General features: G+C 35.8%; 1 protein-coding gene across 2 annotated transcripts; it reads right to left on the reverse strand.

Annotated features, from left to right (window-relative positions):
- Window positions 1–1,512: 1,512 nt before the first annotated feature.
- Window positions 1,513–14,832, reverse strand: zbtb12.1 (zinc finger and BTB domain containing 12, tandem duplicate 1). Of its 2 annotated transcripts, XM_087294580.1 has the most exons (4): window positions 14,728–14,832; window positions 10,711–10,937; window positions 8,402–8,662; window positions 1,513–5,524 (listed from the first exon to the last, which is right to left on the reverse strand). In XM_087294580.1, the coding sequence occupies exons 2-4, from the start codon at window positions 10,918–10,920 to the stop codon at window positions 4,544–4,546; spliced, it is 1,452 nt and encodes a 483-aa protein (XP_087150706.1). In that variant the 5' UTR covers window positions 10,921–10,937; window positions 14,728–14,832; the 3' UTR covers window positions 1,513–4,543. The 2 variants fall into 2 exon arrangements, with proteins under 2 accessions (XP_087150706.1, NP_001038352.1); NM_001044887.1 differs by lacking the exon at window positions 14,728–14,832 and having other exon boundaries at window positions 4,544–5,524.
- Window positions 14,833–19,271: the final 4,439 nt, after the last annotated feature.

Consider the following 19,271-nt stretch of genomic DNA (forward strand, 5'->3'; position numbering starts at 1 on the left):
ATTCCTCATTAACTAACAGTTAATAAATGAAAAATATCTGCAATGTTAGAATAACGTCCCAATAACATATACACACCATAACTGATACTTAACAAGTCTTTATTAAGTAATTTACTAACAGCTTGTTCATGATCTCTTAAAAATTTATTAGGTAACGTTATAAATCATTAAAAAACAGTTAAGAAGTCATTTACAACTTGTCAACTAACGGCTTGTAAGTTATCCCTTGCCCATCTATAAGGCACAGTTGTAAATAATTAACAAACTATTAACTTTTATTTAACAAGTCATTTATAACTTGTTAACTAACAGTTTATTAATGGTCTATTAACTAGTTATAACGGATAGTTATTCTAAAGTGTTACCATCATATCCTTTAATTATTATTATTATTGAATGAATGAAGTGCAACACATTAAAAACAGTCAATCTGTAAAAGTGCGACATTATCTTAGCAGTTTTTCAATGAAAACAAAGTGGTTAATTTACTGTCAGGTATCTTGTAAATGCATACATTCTGACTTTAAAAGTTGGGCTAATTTAAGATAGGGCTGGGCAATTTGGCCTAAAATCAAAATCTTGATAAATTGAACATTTTAACTCGATTACGATGAATGAATGATCATTTTTTCAATTTATTTTTTCCCCTCATAGTTCACTGATTTTTTAATAACGGAAGCGTTATTTGTTTTTAAAATAATTGAAGGAAACACACTATCTACTATCTGTGATTATTTATGTGATTTAAATAGTTTTAAAAAAGTTAAAGCACACATTGCCTAAAGTCAGTCAGTTTTTTTCTTATTAAAAATTAAAAACACTAAAAAATAGATTATTTTGTTTCCAAAAGTGCAAGTTATTTAAAGTAGAAAATAAGCAGTATGTCTTCTAAATAAAATAACTCTTGCATATCATGTAAATATTTTATTAACAGTGCATTTCTTGAATATTCAGTAAATAAAAGTTTCATGTAAATAATAATTGTATTCTAATGGAAAAGATGCTGTTTCAAGGCATCTAGCTTTCCAATCATGGTCAATGTACTGCAAACTTTCAACGTTATATTTTTTTAAGGTGTGAAGGCTGTGCCAGACAATACCCGTGCATTCAACGCAAAAGTATAAATCAGCTTTAACAGAACGGGTTCACATGACTCCACAGACAGTAGGTAAAGTAATTAACCAATTAAAAAAAAATAAAAATTAACCAATTAATTCAGGTAATTTTGTTCAATAAAAGTACAAAGATGAAGAGAATAAAAGCTCTCCTATGCTTTCAAAAGTATCTCAGTGTAGCTGAAACAATGAAAATCAATGGATAGATAATGAGTTGTGCAAGTTGAGAGACTGAGAGGTCCATGAAGAAACATATGCATATGCTACAGTATGCAAATGCTGGTGCTTTAGTGGATAATACATTAAATAATAAATAAAATAAATGTCATGCCTCTTCTCAAACAACACTGGAACCGGAACTATTTTTCTGCACAGAAAAGCACAGCTTGGAAAAATGTATTCTTATTGTTCTGATTTATTAAATAAATTTAGTTCATTTTGAACCAAAAAGAAAGGTCACATACAGCATCTTTAGGACAGAAATGTACTGTTAGAAACAAGGACTTAGGGCATTTGATCGCAAAGTACAAACTTAAACACTTAAAGAATGAAACAATAGTACAATTGACGATACCTCACCTATCATGAGTGCCTGTAGTGGAATCTGATGTACACCAGATTAGGCAAGTGGTAAAGTAAATTGGTGAAAAGTGCAATGGCGAAATGAGATATGTATACATGTATTTTTGTATTAAAAAAAAAGCAGTTCATAGCCACAGAGGGTACTACCCTCAGTTTTTGAGTTTTGCTCCATTAAATATTCAGGAGATTTTAGTTTGAGTCACAGCCAAGAAGATGTCTAGTTGTCTGGGTGTGTAAAACATGCATCCATAATATGAGAGCAGGCCCAGTCTTCCAAAAAAGGTAAATCTATGTATTCTGGCTAGACCTGTCTAATGCCTCTGGTTTAGCTTCAGCTTCTTAGCTTTTTAAATCTACTTGCCACTACTTGTACCAACAAAAGGAAGTCCAACAGCAATGAACAGGGAACACACACATTCTGCAAAGAGATTTTAGATGTCTGGCTAAACTCCAAACTCCATTTAGTAGGCTGAGTTACAAAAGATTTTCTCTCATCCAAGACGAGATATCTGCTAGACATTGCAAGATCCACGCAACTACCATGGGACTGTGGTTAAATGTAAAGAAGCTGCGTGTCATCAGCAAAGCAATATTAGGCAAAATCATATGCTTGTAAAATACGTAGCACATCTGAAGGAGGTCCGAGAACAAGTCCCTGAGGTATACAAGCCAGGAGCTAAAATTTTCATCCATGTTCATCATAATAAAAAAACTGTTATGATCCTCTAGGACAGTGGTTCTCAAACTTTTCTCACCAAGTACTACCTCAGAAAAAAATGGTCTCTCCAAGTACCACCATAATGAGCAGTATGGAAATACATTAGCGTAGTAGTAGCCCAGTAAAGCAGCTACAGCTCTGCAGTTCAAAAATGTGGCAGATTAATTCCTATTATTAAGAATATTTATTATTGTCAGCCTCTTTAAACATAAATAGTTAACACTGTACTGTGCTTATATGTAAAAAATAAATAAATAAGAAAAACACTAAAAACGTCAATATTTAAATTCAAATATGCTTAAGGTAAAAAGAAAAGTGCTGTACTCAAATCTAAAGTATTAACATATAGCAGCCAATTCATCAACACCTGAAAATGTTGCCTGGACCTCAGAAATATAGGCTATATGTCATATAATGAATATTATTATATGTCATGGTCATATGTAAATCATTTTTGATAAATTTAGAAATAATTGTTGCATGTAGATATGATATATTTGATTCCTCCGCGTACCACTAGAAGGAAGCCCGTGTACCACTACAGTTTGAGAACCACTGCTCTAGGAAATTTAAAAGGTTTGACCTCATCACTCCATGGGAATAAGGAACTGTAAATAAACTGTAAATAACTGTAACAAGTAGAAGCCAACGAACACAAAAGAAAATGAATGTATGACTGCCATTTGCTCTGAAGGTTTGTTGTCAAGGAAAATATCTATACAACATCTACAGAAAACTCTGGAATTGATTGATCGGATTCGGCTCGGTTTATCATCTCAAAAATAGAGAAAGAAAGTTTCTGGCTGTGGTTTAGAATAAGATAAAAAAAAATGTGGAGTAACAGAAGTAAGGAAGTTTGGGGTAAAAACAAGTAGCTTACAGTAAGACCTTTTCATTCAGTTTAGAGACATTTATACTAGAAGTTCACTTATATTTCCAAAAGAATTGATCTTTTTAGAAGCATAAGGGTGTCGGGACATACTTGAATATTGTCCAACTTCCTGGAAATGTCCTGGAAATAATATGCCAATATATCTCTGAAAGGGGCGGGATGGTTGCTCAGTGGTTAGCATTGAACATCCAAAGAGTTTCACACTCTTAAAAATAAAGGTTTATAAGGGAGTTTCACGTTTGTACCATTTAAAGAACGCTTCTTTGCTTGCTAAAAGGGACCTGCAGCTAGCTCTTTGCAACACTCACATGGTCGCCCACTGAAGCTAAGCAGGGCTGCGCCCGGTCAGTACCTGGATGGGAGACCACATGGGAAAGCTAGGTTGCTGCAAAAAGTGGTGTTAGTGAGGCCAGCAGGGGGCTCTCAATCTGCAATCTGTGCGAGTCCTAATGCCCCAGTATATTGATGATGACTTTATACTGCTCAAGTGAGTGCTGTCTTTCGGATGAGATGTTAAACCAAGGTCCGGACTCTCTGTGGTCATTAAAAATCACAGGAAAAAGAGTAGGGGGTCAACCCCAGGATCCTGGCCAAATCCTCTGTCCATTATGGCCTCTTAACCATCCCCATATCATAATTGGCTTCATCACTCTGTCTCTGTCAGCTGATGTGCAGTCTGGTGCAATATGGCACACTGGTGGTGGATGAGGACATTCCCCCCAAAAATGTGTAAAGCGCTTTTAGTGTCTTGAAAAGCGCTATATAAATGTAAGGAATTATTATTATTATTATTGTCGCTTCACACCAAGTAGGTCACTGGTTTGAGTCCTGGCTGGGTCAAGATTAATTTCTGTGTCTTGCTTGCATGTACTCCCCATGCTTGCGTGGGTTTCTCCCGTAGACATGCACTACAGTAGAATTGGATCAACAGTAGTGTATGGGTTTCCAAGTTCACTTGGTAGTGTGTTATTTCTGAAAGGTGGCTTTTGACATGCAGCTGTAATTCAAATTTGAGACATTCTTACAAGTTTGAAACAACAGGAAGCAAAAGCACACACTGACAGAATTTCCATTTTCCAAAAAAATATCCTTACAAGCGCGTATAATGTCAGTCAGTCTCTTCAGGCTAAAGCACTCAAATGCATAGTGTTTTACACATTATAGAAAGAAATATTTGTTTCTAGAAATCACAATAAATTTGTATTTTCTTTTTAACAATAACTTTAAAAAACTAATCTAAACTCCTTCTCCAATGCTATGCTTATTTCGCTGCATTTCCTGGTGGTTTTGGGGCATGGTTTTTCCATGTTGCTCCAACAGGTGGCGGCGCAGAGCAGACCTGTGTGCAAAGCTGATAGGGCAGTATGCGCACACGTACGGGCGCTCCCCGCTGTGCACGTTCATGTGGTCGTACATTGTTGACTTCTGAGTGAAGGTCTTGTGGCACAGGGGGCAGGAGGGGAGCCTGGAATTATCTCGATGGAGGAGCATGTGGCGGTTGAGATTCCTGGAGTTGCTGAACTGCTTCCTACAGCACGGACAAATATACTGCTGGTGTGCTGATAAGGAATGCATCGCCAAGTCCTGCGTAGAGGAAAATGCCAATCCACACTGCTCACACACTACTGGCCCGGTTACATTGGATGTGGAACCCACCACAGATTCATCTGTAGCTCCGCGCTCATTGGAAGGTGTTCCGATTCCCAATTCTTCTTCTCCGCTTGAAGCTTCAATACGGAAGTGTGCAGGACCTCCATCAGAGCCTATATCTTCTCCTGGTCCTCCTTCATTTTTGTACTCGGTGTGAACAGAACAGTCTGTGAGACGCTGATTGGACTGATAATCAGCCTGAAAATCTGTTTCTGACTTACCCATGATCTCTTCTGCTGTCTGAAAGCACCAGTTATCCTGATAATTCCCTAAGGATGTGCGGTCCTTCTTAAATACGTATCTCTTCCTGCGTTTTAACCCTCTTCCTTTAATTCCCTTGCGCTCACTGTACTGTTGTTCCCCATGGAGGTCATCGTATTTAGCTTGAACCTCCATATTAGGCTCCTCTATGCCCATGTCCAACTGACAGAGGTCTTCTGATGCAGTTTCTCGGTTTTCCTCTTCAGCATCAGGGGTCTTCTCTGGTTCATCAATTATGACCTGATAGACATCACTCCCATATCCATCCTCTGTCTCGAAGAGGCTGGATGAATCTGATCCTCGTACCTGGTAGGGTAGAAAGATAAATTAGGAAAAAGCTAAGTAAGCTACACATTTTAAGAGCTGATCTTTTTTCCTCTGAATATTATTTCTAAAAGAGCTGTTGACATAGAATTAAACCAGATTTTGGTAAAAACCCAAAAAATACAAACATAAAAAAAAAATAAATAAATCAGAATTTTAATGAAATAACGCAAGAAGAAAGTACTGAACTTCTGAAACGCATTTAATACTTTTTTGTTATTGGCATCTTAAAGATGCCACATGAAGTCACATGAATTGCTCAGGTGTGATTTTTTTGGCTACAGAATTCAACAGAGTGTAAAAATCTTAATGGTTCTGTGGGTCTTTTCTATCAAATCTGATCTTTAATTTGTATTTTCTATTGGATTCAAGTCAGGTAATTAGTTTGGCCATTCTACAGCTTGATTTTCTTTCTCTGAAGCATTTGAGAGTTACCTTGGCTGTGTTTTGAATCATTGTCTTGCTGAAATGTCCACACCGGTTTCATCTTCATCATACTGCTAATGTACATGTTGAACTGAAGCAGCTAATATTCATTTACAATAATGAAGGGCAGAGGGTTGCTGAATAACTACTGAGAGATTTCAGTTGCTGTCTGGGTTTTCACTGCCTTTTTACACCTCCCTTTCTTCATGTGTTCATTACTTTTTCCCTGCATCATTTTTTTATACACATAACTTAATTTGTAAACTAATAAGATTGGTCTTATTAATAAGAATAAGATTTGTGCTGCCCTAACCAATCAGGAGCTTGCCCTTGAAGGGGTGTAATTATGACATAGCACCTGTTGTTGATGTCTTGAGGGGAAATCCTCCTGCCGACATAGGAGAACAGCTCATCAAACTGGGATTAGCTCTACTAATTAGCTCTATTAGTACTACTGAAAGCTTCCATCATCCAGGTACAGTTTCTGGAGAAGTTGATGAACTCAAAGAGCTGGGTGCACCTCTGAAAGGATGTAGTGGATTCAGACACAGCGCCGAACGAATCTATGCTTTTTTCAGCATTCCTAAAGCACAGCTGCTATCTCAATAAAATCCATGTTAGCCAATTAGCAACAAAGCTAGAATTCCTGGGCGGACTGAAGCCCTGTCCATGACATAAATCCGCATCTATTGTGAAGCAAATTTGAAGCGCGAATGAAACGAGAAAACTGAAAAATGTTCATGTGTGTTCTATTTACATGCTCTATTTACACGCGTGCTGTGTCTGGTGTGAACGCAGCATTACAGGACTTAATTCTAAAATCCTGCACAAAGATTGTCTTTACAAATCAAATTTTTTTTAAAAATGCACGAAGTCAGGCTAAAATGATGCTAAGAGTACTTATTAAACTCTTCAGATTTCTGGGTGAACTAATGTATTTTAAGCAAATCTTTATATGATGTATGATTTGATTATGTCCGTCTCTGTGAATAGTCTAATAACTTAATGCACTACAAATTGTTTGCATTCTATCACCAACTGCTGAACACTTGTAGCTTTTTAGTCGGTATGCAAAATTAACTGCTACATTTTTGCTCAGGTTTAGGTTAGGCTCACACAGCTTTGGTTAAGGATGCACAAATTTTGCTCTGCATGTAACTGAATCAACCGTTTGATACATTTTTAATTTTCAGGGTATAAGGTGAAATAAGTTTATAGAGCCACTATAATACATTAAATAGGGTCATATATTGGTTTTAAGGGATTACAACAAAAGGCTGATATGCATGTAAGGTCACACTTTCATGGTCTTACAATATACATTAATTTTTACCTAATTATCCCAGCGACTCCCATATGATTCGTTCAGCAATTTATTTGATCCCAAACCCCTCCCTAGCGCAAAGATAATCTGCGCTGATAGGACCAATGAAAGCCTGTTGCGATTGGTTGACAACTTTTAGCATGAGACGAAATGCCCACCATGGCTTATCAACAATATTGAAGTAGTCAGATTGCATGGTGTATGTGTGACCGTACCGGCCAACACTCCTGTTTTTCCTGGAAGTCTCCCGTATTTCAGACCCATCTCCAGCCACCCATCCATTTTGTTATTTATCCCGGAAAATTCCCGTAATCTGTACTGATAAAGTTCCTGTCGAGCCCTGTCAAAATCCCATACATCAATAGTCTTTTCTGATCCTTCTTTTAGCAAACGTTCGACAAATCCCCAGTTGTAAGCGTGTAGATCGCAGAAGCATTCGTCAGAAAAATAACGGGAATGGCCCAAGGCTGGGCTATAATGCTGAGGTATTTTTGCAAAAATAAACCTTAACCACTGACTTTTCACAGTTTCATCTTTGGATAGAGAAAATAACACTAACTTTCCTTCACACTTCCAATAATATCCAGGTGAGCACAGCGTCTTCATGACTTGATTAAACCTGGATCTGCAACAGCGTTTGTCTTCTTTTTTTTTTTTTTTTTTGCTACTGTGCTAGTGGGCGGGACCGCAGGTTTCAATTTTATGTTGATGTTTTGTATTGACATCCTGCAGAAACGGCTAAAGGCTCGTGATCAAGACGATTCATTTGAAGCACTATGAGTCAACTCTTTTATAGATGAATCAATAGTTTTAAACACTGCCCACTTTCAGATTTAAGTCTTAGCTGGATATTTTACTTCACTTAGAGCTGTGTTACACACTACATGGAAGGTCATTTTCAAAAACCCATAATAGGGGCTCTTTAACAACGTAATACTTGGTACTCTTGTGTAATATTAGAAAGGCAACTGTTTACTCATACTTTAACTGGTTTTTAAGAACAAAATAGACACTTCTACTTGCACTACATTTTTGGTACATTTGGTGCGTAATGGTACTTGAGTGTGATGCTAGAGTTCAGTGTGGAACTTCAACAAATGTGTACGTACACTGACAATCACTGGCATAGATTCAGAATCATCTGATTTCACAGTCTGTACAGACTTGTTTGACGTCAAGACCGGGGAGCAGCTCTGGGGCTGCATGTACTGGCTCAGGGCCCCTCTGCATTTCTCCACCACATGCTCCATCTGCAAGTAGCTGGCCGCGGTCATGTAGTTCACAATCTCTTTGGCGCTGAACTGCAGTATCCCTGTATAACAGGACTGGAGGAGTTCACATACCACTGCTGAGCTGTGCAACATCGACACCTGGTGGGTAAAGAGAGTATTTGTTGTTAAAATAAAAATAATCAGTTAACATTTAAAAAAATAATCTGGTAATTGTGCAAAAGCACAGTCAGGCCTCATTTTTTTAAAAGAGTAATTCATTTTTAGATACATTTTTACTAGTAATGCAAAACAGAGGCCCAGTTTACACTTGATATTAGCAGGAGCAATGATATTACACAGTTATGCAGACAATTAGGCAGTTGGGGTGGTGGAAGGATGCTGAAGTCAAGAGAAAAGAGAGGTATGACGTGTTTGGCTATTTATAGGGGTTTGGTCTTGAGCTGATTGGATAATAGAATGATTTTCTGTGATGAATTAGCCTCGTCAAAGACTGATCGTGCTCCTCCTGAAATTTGTTTATTAAACATCACTTAAAACAAGTTGGTGTCTTAGTGTAGTGTCATTTGCCACTTTTAAGTTTTAAAGCAGAGTAGAAATAGTTTTGGAATTTCATATTCTTAGAAAATTGGGATGATTTTTAAAGGGGTCATGAAATAGAAAGTAAAAATTGTGTTTTTTATGGTTTAAGAGAAGTCGTTTGTGTCTCCAGAATGTGTCCATAAGGTTTCAGCTCAAAAGACTCATCAGACTATTTATTATATTTTTCATAATATTGGAATTTCCTGCTTTAAACACAATGTAGCTGTTTTTGTGGCCTGTGCCTTTAATGCTAGATCTCCCCACCCACCGTTCCCACATGCCTGCCAGGAGTGTGCCTCAATCTCCTCATTTGCTTTGTGCACGTCCTGTCTTGAGGATATAATTATACGTGATTCAACAGAGACATGTTAATACGTCAATCAATCAATTTAGTGGGTGGGGAAAACTGCACTCCTAAGTCACATTGCAATGGACCCCAAAAATGAAAGTGTTTTGTCACAACTTTGTAAAAGGTATGACCTAATCTAGAGCATCAGAATAGTAAAATCTAAGACAGCATTTTGTGATCCTCTTAAAAACATTATATTTCAAGACCTGGTCGTGAACAACATTTAACAGTGAGCACCACAAAGCCACATCCAAAACATTAAACACTTCAGCTTTAAATAAGTCACTATTAAGACACAAACTGTATCATTATTTCAGTAATGTTAAATGATTGGATCAAAAATATTTGCTACAGTTGTGGCGGTGTTGTTTCAACTTCTCCCTCAGGCTCAAACAAAGTTAGCTTTGTCACATCGCTTCCCATTTTTAGTATCAAAATACATGCCATGTTTTAAAGAAGGGTGTAAACGATGTGATATATTGGCCAGTGTGTGTTTACTATTGTTTAAGACATAAAACCCCTAAATTCAGTGTTTTTCAGAGTTGTCATTTCGACACATTTGGACCTTAATGGAGGGGAAAAAAATCTTTAGTACTCTTTAGTAGTCAGTCTTTGGTACTCAAAAACGTTGGTAACACTTTAGTTTAGGTCATAATTCATGCTATTAAACTCTTATTACCTGTCAATGATTGTGATATTAACTGTTGATTAGTAGTTATAAAGCATGGTCTCATTCTGCATCCCTAATCCTACCCAAAACCTAAACCCAACTTATACCTTACTTACTATTAATAAGCAGTTAATTAGTAGTTTATTGAACTAGCAGTGTTAGGTAATGGTTTGTTAATATGGGGAACTGTGACCTAAACTAAAGTGATACCAAATGTTTTTGTTGCTGCTCTCACAGATTAGTACAGTTAAAAACATGACAATAGTTGATGATTTTTAGCAGCACTTGTCAGCAAAATATGCTAATTTTGTTTGTTTTACTGGCATTGTTTACGGCTTGCTCACCATCATGGGCGACTAATGATGCACCCTGAAAATATTGATAGGTTAGGGCAAAACGTCTACACATGCAGTGCATAAAGATGAGACAATATATTGAATTAATAGTTAGGCTAGACGTCCATTTCTACAAACATTTTTACATATTCAATGACAGATTCATGTGCGGCAAAAAGCTATTTCTTCAGTTCAGGTTGTACAGATGTTGTTAAATTTCATCTTTTACATTAAGTGTAGCAAACGGCTTTACCTGTAGCTCTGAAGTTGGGTTCATGAGAAACTGGTCTCTGAGAAACACAGAGCAAGCCGCCAACACAACCTTATGACCCCTGAACATGCGTCTGCCGCCTGCAACAATGGTGACATCACAGAAGTGCTGCTGCGATCGCAGGGAGTTCATGTTATTTAGAGTGGTTTCTCCATGTCCAGGCAAACGGAAACTCACCACTTCCACATCCATGATCTTAGCACTGGAAGCTAAAGAAAAAAATACAAAATCATCAATTGACTAGACTAGTAAAAGTGTACCTAAATGGCAACAATAATTAACTGAACTCATCTAATTTTTAACCAGTCTTAATCTTTATGAATCGCTCTGTCAAAGAGTTTATCGATTCAAATTGTTCTGATCACCATTTGCCAATCATCTTATTTAAAAATCTTAAAGTGATAGTTCAGACAAAAAAGAAAAACTTGCTGCTAATTTACTCACTTTTAAACCATCCAAAATGTAGGTGAAGATTTCAGATGATATTACGGTGATTCATACAACACAAATCAACACCTAAACACTTTAAGATTAAAATAAAAAATACAAATAAAAACATATAGGCAAAAGAACATTATTACACATGACTCCTGATATTCACTGAGTGCAGTAAGTGAAATGATCTGTGCAGGAACATAATTACCAGTAATAAACAGGGACAGTGTCTCAGCACACAGGTTATAGTGTGTTTGTGTCAGGCTTGAGCTTGAGTTTCTTAAAGCAAATTATGGCCAGTTTCCACAGAGTGGACAGTACTGTATGGTATGAGTCATCTTTATTGGCTCGTTTCCACTGAGTGATACAGTACAGTACAGTATGGGTTAATATGAGACACCTTTATGAGGCTTGCATTACCACTTCCTAAAAGGTACCAATGGTGGGCATGGTGTACAACAGAAACTTTCAGTCGACGTCATTTTCACTCGAGAAAATGTCAACATAATACTGTAAGATTTTTTCATATATCTTATGAGAAGCACCTCTCACAAAACTGATGCTTTATATATATAAATAATTGTGTATAAATGTTCATTACTAACTTTTCTATGAACATAATTTTATTACAACTGCAGATCAATGATAAAAATAGCCTACGGTAACCTCTGCAATTATAAATTACAATTAACCTTATAAATGCAACCTACTTGAACACATACAGCCCCGTACAGTCTCCAATTCTGTTACCAATTATAGAAAAACTACACACACCATACATTTAGTCCTTATTTGGCTTCATATATATATATATATATATATATATATGCATGATAGTCTTTGATATAGCCCACAGTCAGTGCAAACCTCTTATCTGTGTTTAAGTTTCGCCAGCAAAGGTAACCTCTTTTTAGAATGTAATTCTGTCATTTTGAGTTCATTATAGACCAAAGGGTGATAATAATAGTTAAACATGGCAGTTTGTTCATGTTTTAGGTTGCTGAAAGAATTATTTGCTCCTTTGTTTTTTCCAGCTTCTCCTTTTTTCAGTTTTTTTTTCGCACTTTTCTTCACTTTTGTCCATTTCTGAAAGAATCGGATGTCAGAAGTACTTCAATAATCATGCGCATGATGTTATGATCAGCTCAAAAAGTTTGTTATTTCAAATATAGACGGGACCGCAAGCTCACAGGAGAACGTGAAACCGCTCACACTTTTAGACTGCCTCGTAAAACAAAAACAGGACAAGGCAGATTTTGTTCTTCTTAGCTGTTCATCAAGACAACAACAAGGTTTGTTTGAGCTCAGGTTAACCCTGGCTTATTATTATGTGTATATTATTATTATTATAATGTATTGGTTGTCTATTTAAAAATGGTGGTTTCTTTGTTTTCATCATCCTGGCTTGTTGCAGGAGCAAGTGACGTCTCTGTAAACCAAAATCATCCAGTTGTGCGTCTAACTTCGCCTTTTGGTAACTTTTTGTTGTGCTAGGTACCCTTTGCAAAAGGTACCAAAAAAGTGATACAGTACAGTTCGCTTTTAGGATAGTAGAAATTCATTTTGATAGTGGAAATGGCCATAAAAGAGTCCTGAACCAAGCCATACCACTCAGTGGAAACAGGCCCTAATAATGTATTCTCAGGCATTAGCTCATACAAGAGCTAATGTTATCTACAATGCAGACAGTGGGCACATATGTTGTATTGTTCAGATGCTGTTTATTCAAAATGTTACTTGCGTTTATTCTAGACTAGACTGCAACCAATATATATGTTTTAGATGTCTCCTTTGTCTGTCGCACCAATTACAGGTCTTTCAGTCACTGCTAATGAGCTGATGATCTGAATTAGGTGTGTTTGGTTGAAGATTTACTTTTCACATGTTCCTAATGTTTGCTATATGCAACAGGAAGTTTACACTTCAGACAATTTACCAATACTTGTAAGCTGATCAGTGGTGGAAAGAGTACTGAAAAATTATACTCAAGTACCATAAATTGCCCAAAGATATAGTGCAAGTAGTGTTTAAGTATCTGTTGTAAAAAACACTCAAAGTATGAGTAAAATTAGCCATTTTAAAATGAGTTAGAGTAAGTGTAAGTGTGGAGTATTATGATGTAAAAAGCTTCTGCGTTATCATGTAATTACAGTATGTTAGTGTGAAAACACAACATTCTATAGTGGGTTTAGTTATACAGTAAACACTCATCATCTTTTATCATCACATGCAGTCTAAACAGTCTCTCTGTCATTGCGACTGAAGATTTTTGACATCTTCTTGGGCACTTTTGCTTCCAAACAGTTTTCTGCATTTATAAATCGCCCATGTCTTGAGGTAGTTTAGTATGATGCGATTTACCTTTTATGTGCGATTTGATTGGACAGGAATCACAGGACAGATTTTTCTAATCCCCATAGACTGATAATAAAGTAGTGACTGCAGGTTAAATAAAAAGTAGTGAGGTAAAAGTACCAATACTGCACTAAAAATGTACTCAAGAGAAAGTAAAAGTACACATTTTTAAAACTACTTACAATTTCAGAGAAAAACTACTCAATTACAGTCATTTGAGTATTTGTAATTTGTTACTTTACACCACTAAAGCTGATGATAATTTTGGTAAATGATATTCAGTTTTTGCACAGACCAGTCAATTCACTTGTGTTAATTTTGATTGCCTGTATATTTTTTGATTCTCCCCAGCTGAGTAGTTGTAGATTCATATCCGTTGAGTCACCACAGACTGCAGTTTTCAGCTTAAAAATGGTCTTCTTAAAACGTTCCCTATATTTTGGATGACCTGAGGGTGAGTAAATTAAAAGCAAACTTGCATTGTTGTGTGAATTTTAAGTGCTGCGGTCTTGGTTGTCAGTGAACATTTGCATTGTTTATAAGAGTTTTGTTTGGTAACTTAATTGTCCTCGTGAAAAAAACATATAAAATGTATATAAAATAAAAAATAATTACAGCAAAACATATAGAGGACAGTGGGTAACATTAACGTTACTTAAATTACTGTGGGACAAACTGTAGGACTCCTAAACTCAAAACGAATGACAAATAATATCATATAACATGAAAATTAGCCATTCACTAGCCAAACACTATTTATTAAGAATATAACGCATTTAAAATGCTAGTTCGGTAACAATTCGTATTAATTTTGTAATATGAATATTATACAAACACGTGGTTAACGTTATACACTTGAGAAAGAAACCGTCACTCAATGTTTACATTAACTTACTCTTGAGCTAAAGTAACGTTAGCTCAACACTAGCATCTTTGTTTTAGACGAGCTATTTAATAACACTGTCCGCACGACTCTTTGATTTAGTGAGAGGAATTGTGAGTGATTCAGTGAGAAGCAATGAATAACCCAAAAACAAATCGCAATCACATGATGCTCGAGGATCACATCACTGTCAACACCAAACAGATCTCACTACAGCTGTCTTCTTTTTGTGTCTGATTTCGGCCATATCTGCCCAACAGTGATCACGTGCATTTTAAAATGTTACGGCTTTGATTAGCAGAATGAAAATAAGTCAGAAAACTTACCAGGAAATTTTTTGCACACAAAAAAGATGATTTTCAGAATAAAAGCCCCGTTTTGATTACAATAAACCAGCGGTTTGTTAACAGTGGGTCGAGTACCCCTTGAGTATTATTGTAAGGCAAACAGTGATTGGTTGGCGCAACAGCGAGCTACGATTGGTACAAGCAATGCTGCCGCTATCCTATTGGTTTAAATATATGTGGTAGGTGGAGTCTATTGGTTCGTAACAACTGAGTCAGTGGGCGGAGTAAGAGGCGTTATCTACTACATCCTAACCATAATCAAATCATAGGTGGGTGGACAGATCAAGCTCTATCCATCACATCCACACAGGGATTCCTTCAAATGGATGTGGTTTTTTGGCTCTACAGTGGCTTGGATTTGGGGAAGAGGATGAAACCAAATGTTTTATCATTTTCTTTAGTGCCGCACACAACAGGTTACATCAGTTATTACAACTCTATTACAAATCTATTTTTTAGATTTGATCAATATTGATTAATGATTAATTGATGTTTAAGTGCATTTAAATATATAAAATAAATAGAAAAAAAGTTTGGTTTGCAAAGAGCCCACTCTTTATCTCTATATTTTTCTAGCAACATACGAAACAGTATGTTGTTGCACAAATCAGTGACTAAGAGGACCAAAAATGTCCACCGGGTCCAAGAAGAAGACATGCTGAGGCTATAGCTACACTGTTAGACATTTCTGTAAATTACACAGTTATTTACTGTATTTCACCCAGTGTAATACTGCAAATTCCTTTTACAGTAAATAACTGTATTTACCGTTGCATTATGGGAATTTAGTGTGACGTCGAACAACATATACAGCGATGTACTGTATTTGTAAAAATTCGTGTATTATACTGTATTTTCCACAACTGCTTCAACGCCACCTTGCGGCGATTCGACTACTCTGCACCACATTTTGCCTGAGGACCCTGGAGCAATTCTGGAAGACAATTTATTAGTGTGCCTGAAGAACATACTGGATTTAACAAACTTTACTCTGGTAAGCTGAGGCAGTGTTTCATTTTACAGAATGTTTTGTGGACGAGAATAGAACAAAGTAAAGTATAAAGTTGGCTATTATTATTTTCTCTGGCTTGGCGTTATTTCGCCCATTTGAGAAATATATCATCTATTAAGATGTTACCTTTATTTAATTTATTACATTAACACTACTATTACTACTAAAAGGGCATCCTCTGCTTAAAACATCTGCTAGGTAACTTGGATGTTTATTCCGCTATGGCGACTCCTGATTAATAAAGGGACTGTGCCGAAAAGAACATGAATGAATGAATGAAAATAATAAAAGAGCAAACAAATACATAAATAATAGGAAGAATAAAGAAAGAGTGGTTAATATTATTAAACGTTTTAAATGATATCTCAATCATTAAAACTGAATATCAGAGAACTGATAAATAATAATACATCAGGGTTTGTGAGAATAAATACCCTGTATAGATGCATTTTATAGCTTTAACTGGATTCCACGCAACAGTTTTAAGGTTTTAAAATACACTCTAAAAATGGTGCTAAACAGCACTAAAATTGGTTATTGGGTGCAATCATATGGCTATATCTTTAAAGATGGTATATATCACCTTAAACACCTGGAAAAAAAACCGCTGAAGAACCATTGCCTTAACAGATTATTTATAAGTGCTTAATATCACATATTACATGCAATAAAAGTTGACCTTAACTAAAAATTGTGTGGCAACTTGCTGCACAGCTTGTTTGAAGCTGACTCAACTTTTAACTCACACTCAAACATAAAAGACTTTTGTTGCTCGTTCTTCAAACTACTTATTTAAAAGGAGCTGAAAAAACACAATTCTTTTTTTTTTTCGTTTTTTGGGGAGACAACTTAATTCTTTTATGTTCAATCCACTTAAATTTGTAAAAACGATTAAGTTAACTTAATTTGTGTTTGTGGGACAATATTAAGGATTTGTGTGGAACCCAGCATTTTTTACAGTGTAAGTATTGCACTTGACTCAATGTAAGTTGATGCTCTGCAGCAAGTTGCCTTACAATTTTAGGTTGAGTAAATTTTTTTCACACTGTATTTATGTAGCACTTCTTATTGATTGCTGTAACTTTGCTGGAAATTTTTGCTGTAAAGCTGTTACAAACTCTGGCACTATTTGAAGAATGTAATGCATTGCTTACAGCATGTTTTTATTTTCATTTAGTATGAAATGCCTCTAAGCAGAGATAAGTTACGCAGTTATACTACCAGTCAAAAGTTTGGGGTCAGTGCAATTTTTAAATGTTTTAAAATAAGCATCTCCAGCTCACCAATACTGCATTTATTTAATCAAAATATAGTACAAATTGTAAAAATGCAAATTGTTATTGCACAATAAAATAACTGTTCAAAAGTAGTTTAGCATTTAATTTAATCATTTATTCCAGTGATTTTAAAGTCATTACTCCAGTCTTCAGAATCACGTGATCCTTCAGAAATCACTCTAATATTATTATTATTATAAATAATAATAATATTATTATTAATGGTAAAAGTAATAAAAGCAACAATGACTGGAGTAATCATTTCATCTGAAACCACATACAACAAGAAAGCAGTTATTTCAAATTGTAATAAATCTTATTATTATTTTTTTTACATTTAATAACTGCTGTCTTGATGAACAGAATAATTTTTTTAATTATTAAATTATTTAAAATTAACTGACCCCAAACTTTTCACCCGTAGTGTATGAGAAGGAGAAGTGAATACTGGGCTGCTATTACACAGAAGTGTGTCTGGTTCCAGTTCTAACCTTAAATGGACATCAGCCACCTTGGTTGAGTTTACTAAAGTTCAGCAACAGAATCCAGGGCATTTTGGGGGAATTCCTGCTCACATCAGTCAAGCTGACGACAACTGGATAAGACTAAAATGAAATTTGGATACTGATATTAGAGTCTTTGATGAAAAGTGCAAATTTTGAAGTGCTGAAAAATGCAAAAAAATTTTTTTTAAAGATATTTGATGCTTCTTGTCTGCAGATTCATGTTTTTTGGCTCTAGGCTTTAAGATGTCAAGAGCATCCTTACAAAAATTAACCATGGTTCAACTGCAATTAGAGCAAAAAAAAAAAAAAAAAAACTTGTTACTAGTTAAACATGTTACATTTACAAATCAACCATGGTTTTGCTACATTAACTATAGCAGTGCTTCTCAGCCACGTCCCTGGTGGACCACCAGCACTGAATGTTTTGAATGTCTCCTTTGTCTGTCACACCCATTACAGGTCTTTCAGTCTTTGCTAATGAGCTGATGATCTGAATCAGGTGTGTTCGTTAAGGAGACATGTATGTGCAGAGCTGGTGGTTCACAAGGAAAGTGGTTGAGAAACACTTAACTATAATAACACCAAGGAATTTTATAGTAAAAGCGTGGTTAAACATATGTGGTTAAACAAATAAGCAAAATTAACTGTTGTTTAACTGCCAATACAGCAAAAAAACAACAAAAACATACTTGGTTATAAAAATAGAAATTATGGCATAAAAATGTTTACTACAATTTTACTACTATAAAAGCATGTTTAATTTTTGTACGGGCACTGACATATTTAAGCAACCAAAGTAAAGTATTTTAGGAAAGAAATAACAAGAAATAACAGCTCAGAGTCATAGAACAGACACAGATAAACACACACATTTCCATATAGGCTACTGGCAGTCATATCTCTCCCTTTTTTAAAGTGTAGGCACACACATTAAAAACAATTACTTCAAATATCTGCCCATAATCATAAACAACAGTCCATTATTTTTACTCCATTGACTCAATATGTGTAGCAAAAATGAAAAGCGTAAAAATAAAATAAAAGCCTGCCCTTTGTATTACAACACCACTTTTATTAATTTTCACTCAGGCATGATGAATATTATCCTTGTATTCACCGGTCTGCAACACATGCATGCAATATTACATCAAGGGTTGTTTATAATTTATTAGTCAATTATACACTCTCCTTGCTAGTAGGTTTAATAGAACTACCTTAATTCATTGTGGCATAGCTTTAACAAGATGTTGGAAATTTATTGCCAACTGCTAAGATACATTATAAAATCCTCCAGTATTTAAGTGCCCTTGAAACTATAAATTCAGTGAACTGGGGCTGCGCCTGGAACTTCCTCCCTTATATGTAACCTTCTTTTTTACTTGCCACTCTTTCAAAACCTTCTGCCATCTGTATAATACAAATAAATGAATTATATTAAACCTAAGGTAATCTAATACAAATATAAATATTTATAGTATACTCATCTCAATGGGACATGCCTGCAACACCTTCCTAGGCATCCGAAACAGATGCCCGAGCCACCTCAGCTGACTTCTCTCGAAGTTGAGGAGCAGCGGCTGTACTCCGAGCTCGTCATCCTATCTATAAGGGTGCGCCCTGCCACTCTGCAAAGGAAAGTCATCATCACCATAGGTGAGAGTAGGAACGTAGATTGACCGGTAAATCAAGAACTTTGCCTTGCGGCTCAGCTCATTCTTTACCACAACA

Source organism: Danio rerio, chromosome 19 (genome assembly GCF_052040795.2).
Source record: "Danio rerio strain M-AB ecotype USA chromosome 19, GRCz13ab, whole genome shotgun sequence".
NCBI lineage: Eukaryota > Metazoa > Chordata > Actinopteri > Cypriniformes > Danionidae > Danio > Danio rerio.

Coding starts and splice junctions, on each gene's coding strand:
- zbtb12.1 (XM_087294580.1), bottom strand. CDS start 10,920: ATGGATGTGGAAGTGGTGAGTTTCCGTTTGCCTGGACATGGAGAAACC. Junction 8,663..10,710: donor ACCCAACTTCAGAGCTACAG/GTAAAGCCGTTT, acceptor TTTACCCACCAG/GTGTCGATGTTGCACAGCTC. Junction 5,525..8,401: donor CTATGCCAGTGATTGTCAGT/GTACGTACACAT, acceptor CTACCCTACCAG/GTACGAGGATCAGATTCATC.